A 15,185-nucleotide genomic window follows, 5' to 3' on the forward strand; every position below is an offset into this window, starting at 1 on the left:
TGCGGTCTGTATGGGATTCGGCGTCTCGCCTTGCGGGAAGGAGACAGGGGCTCTTGGGCTTGAAACGTCCGGACTCCCGCCCGGCCTCCCAGGCGGGCTCAGACAAGTTTAATTTGGAGACAGGTTCTACATAGCAGCTTCTGGTTCAGTTGAAGTATTTTAGCTTCACCCACGTTTTAAATTTCTGTCTCAGAAAGCCTTCTTGAGTCTGCTTCACATAGCCCAGTGTGATGTATCAGAAAACATGCAGATGTTGCTAAGGGCTAGATGGAATAAGATAGCTGAGTTCTGCCACTCTTGAAGAAAACAATTTCCACCAACTGAATTGCAGATTTTTAAACATTTTAAACACCAGTATGAGATATCCAGTTTTCTAGCAGCTGAGCAGTCACTAAAGCTCCATCTAAAATTAGAGTCCTGGGCAACAACATAAGGACCTGTACCTTGTGTGATGGGAGTTTTCTGCCACCCACATGTGTCTCTCTTTGTGAACAAAACACTAGGGATAATGGCTTTTGACTCTCCTCACATGCTGTTTTCATGTCCTCAAGATGCTCCAGAGTCCATGGAGCTTTATTGGTTCTGTTGTAAAAAAAACCAAACATGTTACTTACGTGTCTTGATGTAGGCTACTTACAGAAGTAGCTCCCTAGGGCAATTTGAGAGCACAAAAACAATATGAATGATGGTGGGAGCTCTGAAGCTGCTTCTCCCTCCCTGTTGTGGTCACAAACAGAGCTGGTGTATGACTGGAAGACACAAAAATGATCATGTTCCCAACAAATACGAAGACTGTAGTATAGATGAGAACTCAGAAATTAGAGCTCTGAAAGCCTTCAGCCCAAACAATAGGATATCTCCAATAAGGACTGGACTCGTTATCTTGGCCCTATGGTTTTCAAATCAACAGCTGTTTCTTAATACCAGACTCTTTTATTATTTCCTATTTCACCGTTATTTTTGTGATCACTGAAAAATTGCCATTTAGACTCATTTTTAAAGGATTAGTTTATTTAAGGCATTTTGTAAGGAGCTTACACCTCAGAGATGCATGACATAGCACGCCCAGAGCACAACATAACTCGTTTATTAACTTTTGAAGAAGGCAGCACAATATAGGACTTCATTTAGATGAATATTTTTTCCTATTCTGGTAACTCAGGATGGGAAGGTACTTGAAAAACCTAAGCATTCCAGTAACAGCTGAACAGATACTTTGATGATTTTGGTAGTTAGAGAAGCTACAAATCACAAGCAGTTGCCCTGGTGTGGTTCACAAGTCACTGACCTGCCCTAGCAGGAACAAAAGTCAGAAGGCCTGAATGGCTGCTTATTTCCACCCACAACAAAAATCAGTGTTTTCTTAAGGGCTCTGCTTTGGGGAAACGGCCTCCTTCCAAGAATCACATGAACGTTAACTTATTGAATTTGTGTCTTGCAGATAACATAGTCATCCTTCTTGTTGGAATGTTGTTCTGCCTGGTAATCAGAATAGACGCTTTGTAATGCAGGACTTGCCTTGTACTCTGAGTCCACCATATGCCAGTAGTGAAATTGCAGGAGGCTGCTGTACAAATCATTGTAGGGTCTACTTGGTAAAAACTGCATTGTACTAACTGCCTCACTTTGAAAAGAGACAAATAGTAACTGGCTCATATTCAGAAAGAGCCTCTTGTGGCGCAGAGTGGTAAGGCAGCCGTCTGAAAACTTTGCCCATGAGGCTGGGAGTTCGATCCCAGCAGCCGACTCAAGGTTGACTCAGCCTTCCATCCTTCCGAGGTCGGTAAAATGAGTACCCAGCTTGCTGGGGGGTAAACGGTAATGACTGGGGAAGGCACTGGCAAACCACCCTGTATTGAGTCTGCCATGAAAACGCTAGAGGGCGTCACCCCAAGGGTCGGACATGACTCGGTGCTTGCACAGGGGATACCTTTACCTTTACCTTTACCATATTCAGAGGTACAAGAACAAAGTGTCCTTCATGAGTGATGGGTGGGGGAGAGCTGTATGCAATGACCTCAAAAGGCATGAGAATTTATATGTGAATAGGATAGGTGAGGATCTGAGAACCAAAAGAATGCAGGGGCTGGGAGAACAAATGTGAGAAGGCACACCATATTCTGGTTGATCTATATCCACTGAAATGTAGACATTCACTGCGGTTGTATCTCTTTCCCCAGTATGCAGATGCATCTCAGGCACACATAGCCTCAACTACATAGGTGATAATTCCTAGATCAGTTATTGCAAAAATCATATATTTTTTGAAATGTTCCACAATTCTTATTACTCAGCTTTTCTAGACAAAAACCTCTGCTGGAATTTATAGATATGTGAGGTAGTCACTCTTCGGCTGCTTTATTGGAGATGTAAGTCTGGTGCCAAAAAGATGGGTAAAGCGCAGTCTCTAAAAACTCAGCAGAAGGAGAAAAAATATGAAATAAGAAAGAACATTTTCAAAAGGGGTTGGGTATTACTAAGGGAAGCAGAGTTCTTATTGTACCTGTTGTCCCTTTGAATCTTTTATTAATTTGTAATATCAACAGAATTACAGTTATATATGGTCAAATAATCTATACATTCAACAGCATTAAAATAGCCAGTATTAACAAGTCAGTAATAATATACAAATGCAAATGTGTCTCTGTTCTGATAATCCATATTGAAATAAATAACCAAGGACAAAAATAACACTTTTGTTTGTTTTTAAAGGGCTTCATGAGTACATTTGTGTTTGAATAATACAGAAGAGGAGTGCATTGCTCAACCCTTGCTGACTGAAAAAAACCCTCTTAAAGATTACAGTATGGTTCAGCCATGAGTGTGGAGTTACTTATCACCAATGATGATATAGGCTGCCTGAAGGGATTTTGTTACATGTACCAAGCACATCCCACAAAGCACCAATACTATACTGGGAGATTTGTCTGCGTCTAGTAAAATTTTCCCAGTCACCAAAGACTGCTGTGCTTGCGCTGTGGAAATATATTTCCCATATAACAAACGTGCTAATGGAGGACAAGGTATTTGGTACTGTGCAATTAACCTACTGCACATTTATTGTTCAATGCAGTGATTGTCCGAAAAGGTGCTTACAAACCTCAAGAGACTTTTGTCCTAATACCAATTATATTCTACCTGCACTAATTTTTCCACTAAAGCGTAATGAAAGGTAAAATATTCAAACACAGATCCTAAATTAATCCCATATTATGCCATCATAGTTGCCCTTTATTGGTTGAGATATTAGTTTTCCCCATCCCGTACCATCATTCAATTTGAGTGCCTTGAAAAGTAACTGTGTAACAAGTAAAGCTATTTTCCACCTGCTGTTTTTTGTATGTGATGTTATGAAATTGAAATTCTCTATGCATATGACAGGGAGCTCTTATATTCTGGTATCCAGCACGTATTCATTTCTTCTCTAAAATGGGTAGTAAACATCCTGCTTACATCATAACCTCATCTCCAGAAGCTGTTTCCTGGGTTGCTGGAAATGGACAATATAGCTACAGTTCAGATACAGAACACATTTCTGGACTGATGAAAATGAGTGAGCTGAACGGACTCTGCTGATGATAGGCAATGGATGGGGGAATGGCCAAGCTGTTCCAATTAGTCTGGAGTTATGGTGTTAGTTGCCCCCAGCAGAGTGCTGTAGCATGACAAAAACTAGTTAAGATATTCATAAAAGTATTATGATAAGGATCCTCATTTCACCAAGACAGGGGGCCTTTCCGCACAAGGATCAATGTTGCCAATTGGTCCCGCAAAACAGAAACGCTATTTTTAAAAGTGCAATCTTGGCGTTATGCATACCTGCCTTTTTAGTGGAATTCAGTAGCGTTTCATTCGTTTCCCACAGGTTTCTGGTCTCGCAAAAATCGCTAGACAGGAAGCGATTTTTTCTGTGCTTTGTCCCGCCCCTGGCTGTCAATCAAACATACAGCCAATGGGCGGTTGTTATCATGCCCCGGGAAAGCCCCTTTCCCTTTAAGAACGGGTTTAAAAAGAAAAAGAAAAACACGTTGCAACGTTGCATGGGCGCAATTTTCGGCCGAAAATAAAGGGAACTTGCAAATAGGGGTGTGTTGTGCTTGGGGACTTAGGGGAGCTTTAAAGCACTTCTGTGGAGGGACTCTAGCTGGGAAAGCCTCGCTGGATGAATGAAGGCTCGCTGGTTCGTTGCTTTCTGCTCACTCTGAGGGAAAAAAATGGTGATTGTTTCGCCGGAAGTTCGGAGGAGAGAGCCAGGGGGAGGGACTTTGTTGGAACCACAACAATGGGAACGCACAGGTCTTTTTTGCTACTGTTGCAGATTGTTTGCAAGAGTGTAGCGCTTTTCGGAGGGTGAATCCACTTTTCCCTATTTCCCTTTAAGCGCTACAACAAATCGCTTTTTGCGGGACTGTTTCAGGAGTGTGGCAGATTGTGTGCGAAGTTTTGCGGAACTGCAAATTAGTAGCATTTACAATTTGCAAGCCTTCTGCTTCATTAAAGTCATGTGGAATGGCCCAGGTTATTCCACCTCTATCTGGACTGTTCAAAGCCAAACCTGTTCCAATTGGCAGTGAACTTCAGGCTGCCTTCAAGAATTTCCCTTCCCCCCAAAAAAGAGATTACAGGTGACAATTAGTAGAAACTGAAACTGATACAAATCTTGGGGACTGAATTTTTAGGATGGCTTAGCACAGCTGAGTAAAGCAGATAAGATACAGTTTCTTATGTAAGCGACACCAGCAGCCTTCCTACCCTCTAACTTACTGCTGTATAACTTCATTTGATATAAACTACATAGTAAAGGGAGAATGAGGTCAACAGGATACAAAGTGCATCTATTTTACCTGTGGGATTTGGTAAGATGAATTGGGGCATTTGAATAAATGTCATTGGTACTTCAGAGAGTATATCAACTCATTGCTTTAATATTATGTATTAATCTTTAATTCCACATCACAGCAGTTGAGTGAATGGAAAAGGAAGGGAAAAATCCCCAAACAAAACAGCAGATATTTACACCTGAAATCCACACCACTTATTTTTTGATTCAAGAAGCATGCTATCACAATATATACAATGAAATATCTTTAGGATTCTGATACAAATTTTTTTCCCTTTAAATTTGCTATTCCTTACAGTTAATATAGTTTTCTGAACATAAATACACAAAAGAGAATGGGTTAGAGGGGGATTTTTTTTGTTTTTAAAATAGTAACAGATTGCCAAGGTTAAAAACACATTTACATGGCAGAGTACCAGTCAGACATCACAATCTATACATTTTTTGCTCAATTTCCTGTACAAATACACAGCATTCAAATGGGCTATTTACACAGAAGCAGGACAGGAAGAAAATTTAAGCAACATGATTACCCCTATCCAAATTTCTGCTGTCTCCTTCTTCCTTAGGTAAGATATGACTTAGTCCTCTTTTACAGAGAGAAATAAGAAAAAAAAAGTGTGGGGATGTTTATTGGTGAAGAAATCCTTACTTTGTCATCCTGTTGCAAAAGAATTCAATTATAATCCAATGCAGGATGGAATTATTTTTTCCTGTTGATTCCCTTCCTCCAACATCTTTGACCCTTTATTATCCCCTAGATTAAGAGCAAAACTCACAGATATTTTGGAGCACACAACAATCTTTTCCCAAGGCACCATGATTATGTGTGCTATCCATGTACCTGAATTATGTTTTCTTCCTTTAATATTTATGTGTCCAAATAATGTATAACTATGGTTTTCAAAGCCTATTAGCATAAACCCCATGCAATGGTACATGTCCTGGTGAAGTCTGAAAATCCAAACATTTTAGCACTGGGATTCCATTCATAGACCCCAAGATATTATTTACACTATACTTAGTGGGCCCGTGATTTATATAATGCTTAATTCCACACTCATCAGCTGAAATACACTGAAAATCTCCTGTCTCTCTCTCTCACTCACACACACACAGTCCCCCCTTTTAAAAGCCACAAAAACAATGCATGAGGCATTGGGTAGAAATGAGTTCCATAACTCCCAGATGGGACTTACTTCTAAATAAATCTGTTCTGTTGCCAATCTTTCAAACTCCTGAAATATTGAAGTGCATTAAGTGTCTTCCAGGAGCTTTATATGGGTAACATTTATGCTACCTAGATGTTTGACATTGTAACGTTAACCTGAAGTATGTCTCTACACATAGAAATAACCATTGTTAAGTTCCTACTTATTCAAATTGTGCTTGGCAGGAGATGTCTAAGATGGCATTGAAAAGCTACCAATTCTAGTCGGATAAATGTTGTGCTGGTGTGTGGCAAGAACAGTGAATGCAAATGCATTTTCCATGCAGAACCAGTTTTTTTTTTGGGGGGGGGTAACAATGTGCAACTTTTATTTATTTAGGACAAAAATTTGTATTTAGAGTATATATGGTGAAGCCTAAATAAAGCAATTAATACTTCTAGGTTCTATTTCTATTTCTGTCACTGACTATTCTGAAAATGATGTCAGTCTCTCCTACTAGATTCTTCAATCTCTCTTTCAGTATTAAAAATTATAATGTGCTTTTGAGTTTGCTGGGAGAATTACTCTTTTCATTTAAGCAGTCAGAGAAAAGATAATCTGCATCTTGTACAATTATTTCTTAAATGTCGGAAGCTGTTGTTGAAAAAAAAATAGGAATATGAAAACAAGTTAATTTTCTTACCTTACATTATCAATCTTTAATCCACTAACTGGTATCATCCTGATAATACATATTAATATTTCTTTTCTTCATAGGCTTTCTATTCTCCTTTCAAGATTACTTGGCTAGAATCCACATAGCCCATGACAGTACATTTAACAAGTCAATTTTTCACTGGTTCTTTTGATTAAAATGGTACAATTATAGCTATTAATTGGCTACTATCTAGTTACTGTATATAAATACAATAGCTCCATTCTTACACACATTCATTCATGATTTTATATACCTATACTGCACCTTTTCCCATCCTTAACCTTTCAGGACTTTTAAATAAAAAGAAGCAAAAGAGATTTTTTTTTCTTTTTAGTGGGGAATACATTTTCACACTGGAGCTTCATGGATATTTCTTAAAGGCTATGGTGTCTCTATGACACTGTAATAGATGGAAGCGCTTTTTCCAGGAATAGGGAGATTTGGGGTAGAAAAGATAGTATAGTAACAAATAATATACTTTAATAATGGTTTTGACTGTGCAAATACTCAGCCTTGAACCAACAGATAGCTGTGAGCTCATATCTTCCCATTTTATTCTGCTAATTAGCAGCTCCAGGATAAACTGTTGCCTCTCCTGAACTGGGTATAGCAGCCTAACTAGGCATCAACATAGAAAGACCAGGAACCATGATTATGCAATTCCCTTTTAAACAGTAGGACTGGTAAATGCTGGTGAAAATGTCAATGGGAAAAAGAGAAATCAAATAGTCTGTCAGGAACACTTAATTTGAAATTTTGCTTTAAAGCAACACAGAAGCCTGTTAGCTCTGGTTGGATTGCTTGAGCACACCTGAGCCAATGCAGGGAAATCACTGTAAAGAAATTTATAGCCCACAAACCTGGAAGAGCTAGTTTCTTCTTCAACAAATTTTCAGTGCCTCCTTACCGTGCACCTTCAAGTGACACTACATGGCATCCCTGAATTAAAAATGAGCAAAGAAACATATTTCTAGTGCAACTGCTTCAACTTGTGCGCATCTCAAAACTAGGACAAAAGCTTATAAAAATTCCATGTCACATCCCCCCCTCAAAATTCTAATCCTTCCTTTCTCCAAGTGTCTACAGCTAATATTATATACATTACTTCCTGTGTTCTGATCACCTGTAGAAGGAACAAAGCACCCACTGCAAAAAATAGACAAAACCCCAAAACCACTAAAAATTTGGAAAGTATAAAATTAAATAAAAAGGAAAGCAGCAACTGCACATTCTGGCCCAATCTCTGGTTCCAGACATTAACTCACAGCAGCAGAGAATAAATTAGTTCACTTTTTTCCTTTTCTGAAGACTTATATGTCTCTCTTCTGATCCCTTTGAGCTGGAATGATCATGCAAACTGTCCTATCACATAATTTTGCCTACTGCTCACTGATGCCATGTTCCCATGCTACTCTGGCTTGTTCTTCTTTTGTACCACCAGTTGGCTGGGAGATTTTGCGATGAAGTGCCCGGTGTTTTTCATCCTCTTCCATTCTCATTACTTCCTCATTCTCCATATTTGGGAGGCGAGAGTGATATGGTTTAGGGGGCAGAGCTGGAGGATCCATAGTGTCCTGAGGAATGACTCCAGTTGGAGCAGAGTGACTTCGGCATGGCTGGGATTTAAGAGTTTCCAGGACATCAGGTTCTGAGAGACTGTACCTGACTGGGAGGTAGGGTGTCTCTAAGTCTTCATCAGTATTCCAGGCCTGACTAGGGACAGAATCCATTGTGTCTGTTCGAGGAGGGGGCTCAGATGAGTGCCCAAAGTTACTTTCACTTAATGAGGACACTCCACTACTGGCACTGCCTGAAAGAGTGGAGTTGCTTCCATCCAGGCCAGACTGAGGACTTGTGGGTGAGGCAGGGATTGGGTGAAGAGGTGACTATTAGAAAAAGAAAACAAATATATAAATGCATGTCAACATATACAAAGAGCTGTTTCTATACCTCTGTGCTGAAATTATGCTACATGGATTATGAAACATAGATTTTTGTGAATGCTCACCCATATTGTCTAGCTTTCCAAATATTTTGATGCCAATGATATCACTGATAATGACAACACTCCCCCACACAGAAAATCCTCATTACTGAAGGTGAGGAAGAAAACTGATTTCACAAGTGTGAAAATGCACAAGGAGAGCAGATGTGAGGAAGACCTATGCCCAAACAATTTCCAGTGCTGGTAGATCAAGTCCCAAGAAAATGAAGAGTAAACTGTGCATGCATGTCTTCATTTCTGCTCTCTTTATTCTACCTGCATTTTAAAATATTGTGATCTTATACTGATAGTTTCAAATTATTCTAATTTTAAGAACTAATTACTCTAAGAAGCTTCAGGACAGAAATGTCATTGAGGGAACCTTTGGAATTCTGACACAGCAGGAAACAGCTGATTGCCTCCCTTCAGCCACACAATGGAAGATCTTTGTGCTGTGGAGGCAGCTTGGTGTCAACCAACATTTAAAAATGTTCTGCACAGCCAATAAAATCTCCAGTGGCCAAATGGAAGCGATCCGGCCCTTCACACTTTTTAAGAGTGCTTGGCGGGCATCATGAGATACCATGTCACCCATGTAGGTAGGTACCATGGCACCTATGGCCATCATGTTGCAGATCCCTGGTGTAGGATATAGCAGTTTCTAGGAGAGTAATAGATTTCATGTTAATCTCTCATGACAAATGTTGACGCAAACCAGTATTAATAGCAAACAGATGGGGTTGTCCAAAACGTTCTCCTTGAATTATGTGGATGGCTCTGCAGCCTGAACAATCATTTTACCTTGCGAAGTGTCCGTGCAGGGAGTGCCGGAGGTGTATCATTAAGGTGGTGATGAAAGGCATCAAAATGCAAGGAGTAGTGACCTTAAACAAGATAAATGAAGGCGTTACCAAAGAACTGAAGATCAGAGTTGGGCCAATTATGCATGGGTCTTTTCCTTCGGTTTTGTCATACATCTCTGTTGAGTTTTCTTTTTCATTCTGCATTGATTTTCCCCCCTTCAGCTCTCAGCTCACTTTCCAGTTACTATTTCCCTGGGTTTTCTGAGAGTGGTTTTGTGCCAATTTCCCCATTGTTTTACTTTTGAGTCAACAGTAATTCAAAATTATATATATTCCTTCAGATTTTTCCCCTCACTTCTTTGCTGCTTCTCAAGGGTTGCTCCCCACCACACATTGAGGTTGCTGTGCCTAATCTGCATTTACTGATGGTTACTCTGTGTGCAAGATCCATTGATTTCTTTACCCTTGTTTTGCATTTTAAACTTTTTACAAGTGGCATGGGTCTAGCATTATTAGATTATTGCTAGCATTATTAGAATATTGCTAGACTGAGGGGAAAAATGGCAAGGAAAAATCAGGCAGCTCTCTGAGAATCCTCTTCACTAGCTCTGAAAGGGGGGAGAGAGGAAAAACTGGCGTTGGGTAATGTGCCATGAATTAAGCACAGCAGCAAGCACCACAGCTGCAGCCAATGCACAGCTGGTGACCCTAAAAGAAATGGAAAAGCTTTAACCCAAAATAGCCCGTTTCCCAAATGCTTTGGTCATCAGCTCATTCTTTTCATTTTTGTTGCAAATGGAATTTATGTATTTTAAATCCAGCAAATAGGGAAATGTGGCAATGAAAGGGTGGTGGACAGGGGTCACTCTTTTTCATTTTTCACAGTGGCTGATAACCCAAAAGAGAAACCACTTGACCTTGAAGATAATAAAAGGGAGCTTTGCAGCTGCACTGGTCAGTTTCAAAAATAGTCTGATCTATTTCAGGATTTTACTTCATTTTAGTTCCTTTGTGATCCCTTTCATTCAAGGAACTCAGCTACGAAGTTTTAAATGGAAGATGCTTACTTGATGTTTCTGCATAGCTGCTATAGGGCAATGACATAAATTTAAAACAAACTCTGGACACAACCCCTTCCCCCTGTCATGTGACATTCCCCCCAATTGAGAAAAACTGTAGGTTTTGGTTGTAGCTGCAGAATAAATACACTGGCAAATAAATACTGCTATGTATGGCAGGCACATAATCTGAAGTCAAGTTTAAGGGCCTGCTTGGATTGTCTGCAGTAAGCTGTACATGTATAATAGGCCTTGTAGTATTTGTTCACAAGTTTTCTGTGATGTTAGACAAATGTAAATCCTGTAAAACCCAGTGCCAGTTTCTTAGAAAACAGCTCTTTCACGGTATAAACTAAAATTCACATTAACAAAGAAATAAATCATACCAAAATTTACCCACTCCAAGGACTGTATCAAGGCTCCCGTGGCAAGACAACAGGCTCTTCAGCATTAAACATCTGAAACCTCAATTTCTTTTCAGCAACTGATGATTAATAACTCCTTCTTTGCAGGATAGCTAAGCATGAGGTTAGTTTATATCACTCACAAACCTAATTCCGGTCCCAAAGCACATTCATAGAACTGCTGAAGTTTTTAATATTGCTAACGGCCAGGCACAAGAATCAGGAAATACTTTTCTTCTCTTTGTTCTTGTTTTTTTTCAAAAGGAAAACAAATGCCAGTAGTTGGTATTCACATTTATCTGGGTACTAATGCAGAATTTTTGCTGCAGTCCTACTAGCCATTTCCTTACCATGGGGTAGGCTTCGGGGAGGTACTGGTGGAGCCAGGATGCTCCCAACATGAGCAGACAGGAATGGCAAAGTCTCTCTGGTTCCGCTGTCCAGACTCCAGCTGCTTGGTGCTGCTGGAACAGCTGAAGGATGGAAACAGATGGAATTTGGATAATACTATAGTACAAACTTCACTGGGACTTGATGGACTGACTTTTCAGATTCTTCGAATGGAATATTTTGCAACTGGCCCCATGATGGTAGATATGTGCTGCCATGAAGGCAGTGAGTGATAGGCAATTATGTTTTTTTCAGTACTAAGAATGGAACAGCTTCTAGGGACTAACATGATCAGGAGAAATAAGAAAAGTTTCTATGATTTTTTTTAAACAAGCAAAATCAAAGTAAACTGTATCAAAGAAACTTCAATATGCACAAAAGAGCCTGTTACTGTGCCGCGATTACCAAGATGAAGTTTTAAAAGTATTTATTTACTAGAATTAAAGACAGTTGTAGGTGATACACTGGGCGCTAGCATGGAGGAACGGGAAAAACAGCAAACTGAGAGAGGTAGAGGTAGAGCGAGAGAGAGAGGATAGAAAAAGAAGAAAAAAGAAAGAGAGAGAGAAGAGAGAGGGAAAGGGGGTGCTAGGAAGAAATATATGTAGAAGGTAGTATTTCGGGGGGGGGGAAGTAAGCTGAAATTGGCAGGCATCTTTAACAGGGTATGGATTCGCAGCTGCCTTCTGCACTTGATCTTCCAAGAAAGGTGCAGGAACTGGGGCATAGCTGCTGCCCTTGTTGTTTCTTATCACAGAGCCTGCCTCGCTGGCTTCCTCGTTCCCTAGGCGCTCACCTAGAAGAGTTGTCTTTTCTTTCTTGGGTTCTTCATGGCCAGGGCCAGCTGTGCTCGGCCTCCAGCTCCTCCTGCTGGATCTGAGGCTGCTCCAGGATTGTCCAGAAGAGGCTCTCATTGATGCACGCATCCTCCCCCTCTCCTCCCCACCACCCTGCTTTGCCCCTCATTTTAACGTGCATGATGGGCCCCGCCGAGTCTCTGTGGACAATCTGGTCATCCAGAGGGATGCCCCCTGCACCTTGCTGGCTTCCCGCTAGGCATGCCATCTACCATAAAGGGACACAAACGTGGGGAGTGAGGCAGCTGGGAAAACACATGTGGCAAGTTCAACCTTTACAGCCACCTCCCAAAGGGACTTCCCTCCATGCACAAACTGTGCATTCTTCATAAAGGTGTAGTGACCTTTTCCCCTCAGTGATTTGGATGTATGTGAGATGGTGAGTTATTGGTCACTGGAGAGCAGTGAAGGTGGAAGAAGGTGCACAAAATGTCCAGGGGAACCTGCTACCAGCTGAGATAGCCCACAGCAAGGAGATATTTCTGTATGAGCATGTTGCTTGACAGCGGGGGCTGGCAACAGAATGGCGGCTGTGCCGTCGGGTGGGGACATGGAAGTGGGATTCTGCCCTGCAGTGACTGGCCTCAGACAGCCAGTGGGTGGCCCTTCTCCGCCTCGTCTCCTGTGATGAAATAAGAGGCAGTGTGGGAAGGTGCAGCAAGGCGGGGCGAGGATGGGTAGGCAACTCTCTGGCTACTCTGGCAGGTGGCAGAGCAATGGCATGGAGGATGGGGGAAGGCTGGGGTGGTGGGGGCAAGGATGGCCGGGCATGCCCCGGACTCCCTGTCAGGTGGCCGGGCAGCATGGGGGAGAAGCAGGAAAGGTGTGGCAAGGCTTGTCGAGGCAGTTGTGAGCTTGGCCGGATGTTCCCCAGTGAACATCCGCCCTCCATCCTCCCTCCCTCAGGTGTTGCGAAGGGCTAGAGTGGCCTAGCGGAGCCTCAGGGGCCACCAAGACCCAGGGAGGCAGTGCCCAGCAGGGCTGCCGGGTACCCTCCGCACGTGAGCACTTATCTCCTCTCCCAATGGTGGCCAGGGGCAGACTTTGCCGACTGCTCCTGGCTGGGTCATTGAGAGTGGATGCCAGTGGGGCTGGGCATGTCCAGATTGGCCTGGTGGCCAAAAGCAGAGTCCGGACAGGGCATGGACAATCTCCGCCCAGGAGACCTTTCACAATTATATATAGAGAGCAAAGTGTTAAAGATTTAGACAATGTCTATCCTGCTTTTCCATTCAAAATTGCCCAAGGTCATTCACAAGGTAAAACATTTTTAAAAATGTAAAATAAATTGCAACTGACAACATTTGAAACCCCAGGAATAACCAAATCTCCACAACGGCCTTCTGGAACAAGAGTCTTCAAGTGCTGCTAGAAAGCTGTGAAGACAGCTCTAAATGTGAATTTCAGAATTCCAGAGTTCAGGAGCAGTAGACAGGAAGGTCCCTAGCAGATGTACTTTCAAATGCATGAATTCCTACAGAAACGCCCTAGTAGATGACTTCAAAATCCAGACTGGATGAAGGCTATCTTTCAGATACTTTGGAGCTGAGCAGCCGATATGGTTTTAAAGGGTTGAAACCAGCACTTTAATTGGGCTTAAAACCAAGTGGAATGTGCTTTTACCACCTCCCTGGAATTGGAAACAAAGTAACAGTAGAGTTATGTATCATCAGCCTGATGACAGTACTTTCTGAATGATCCACTGTAGTTGCCTGGGCTTAGTAAGCTATGGGAGCTTGAGAACACACTGACTGGAATGACAATGTTTCCTCCTCTGTTTGTTCATCTGCCTGGCAAAAGGGAAATCTCCAGCAGGAAAGGGACTTAAATCTGCACCTGCTGAGTTCCCTGGAGTAGATCACCAGCCTCCTTGGGACTCAAGGGGTCAGCCCCCCCCCTTCCTTCTGGTACTCTGCATGTGGATGGTAACTTCCTGATGTCAGGGATTGTGGTATCATGAGCAGACTGTGATGTCCGTACTACTCATTGAGGCATTGATGGCACATTGCTCTGTGATTGGTGGATGTTGCTGTGGTTTCTCTGGGATGTTCTCTCATTGATTACCCCTCTGCAAAACAGCATAGAATGCTATGCCTGCATTGCCTCTTCACAAGCATAGAAGTCTTAGATAAAAGACTTAGAAACAAGTGTTTGTATAATTTAGCTTCAGTAGAAAACACTGCTATAGTTTCTTGCTTCTTGCCACTTTTTAGTTGGTGGACTTTCTATCTCCTGCCCAATCTGCATCCATGTATTCATTTAGTGTGCAGCTGCTGATTACTGGTAACTTTTATTTCATGTTTGTTGTTCCACTGAGATACTTTACCAGTCTCTTGATTACATTCCAGGCATTTTTGTTTGGCTGATTTAGTTTTTCTGCATAATATGGTGAGGAGTTTAGAGACCAAGATGTATGAGGAAAGGATGAGGGAGCTTGATCTGCTGAGCTTGGAGAGAAGGCGACTAACAGGTGATATGATAACCATCTTCAAATACCTGAAGGGCTGTCACATACAGGATGAGTAGAATTGTTTTCTGTGCCCCAGAGGGTCGGACTAGAACCAATGGGATGAAATTAATTTTAAAAAAGTTTTGGCTTAACATCCGAAGAAGTTCCTGACAATTAGAGTGGTTCCTCAGTAGAACAGGCTTCCTTGGGAGGTGGTGAGTTCTCCTTCTTTGGAAGTTTTTAAACAGAGGCTAGATAGCCACCTGACAGAAATGTTGATTCTGTGAATTTAGGTAGATTGTAAATGGGTAGGCAGAAGGGGTTATGTCTGAGTTTGGCTCATGTGGCCCTTTCTTTCATGTCCAAAGAAATGCTGATCACCACTTGGGGGTCAGAAGGTAAATTTCCTCTTGACCAGACTGGTCAGAGATTCTGGGTTTTTTTTGTGGGGGGCATCATCTGAACATGGAATTGGGGTCACTGTGGGTGGGCAGGTAGTTGTGGGTTTCCTGCATTCTACAGGGGGTTGGA

At 41.8% G+C, this 15,185-nt stretch overlaps 1 protein-coding gene across 11 annotated transcripts in view; it reads right to left on the bottom strand.

The window, feature by feature from the left end:
• Window positions 1-2,033: 2,033 nt before the first annotated feature.
• The window catches only part of DOCK3 (dedicator of cytokinesis 3), a 292,500-nt gene continuing 279,348 nt past the window's right edge, over window positions 2,034-15,185 (bottom strand). For 6 of the 11 annotated variants that reach the window (XM_077325924.1, XM_077325923.1, XM_077325927.1 and 3 more), the window contains 3 exons: window positions 11,309-11,431; window positions 9,495-9,577; window positions 2,035-8,595 (listed from right to left, as the gene is read on the bottom strand). In XM_077325924.1, coding sequence (XP_077182039.1) covers window positions 8,089-8,595; window positions 9,495-9,577; window positions 11,309-11,431 — 713 coding nt within the window. In that variant the 3' untranslated portion in view covers window positions 2,035-8,088. Of the gene's footprint in view, window positions 8,596-9,494; window positions 9,578-11,308; window positions 11,432-15,185 lie in introns of all 11 variants that reach the window. The other 5 variants (XM_077325925.1, XM_077325933.1, XM_077325932.1 and 2 more) reach the window with 3 other exon arrangements.

Source organism: Paroedura picta, chromosome 3 (assembly GCF_049243985.1).
Source record: "Paroedura picta isolate Pp20150507F chromosome 3, Ppicta_v3.0, whole genome shotgun sequence".
Lineage (NCBI taxonomy): Eukaryota > Metazoa > Chordata > Lepidosauria > Squamata > Gekkonidae > Paroedura > Paroedura picta.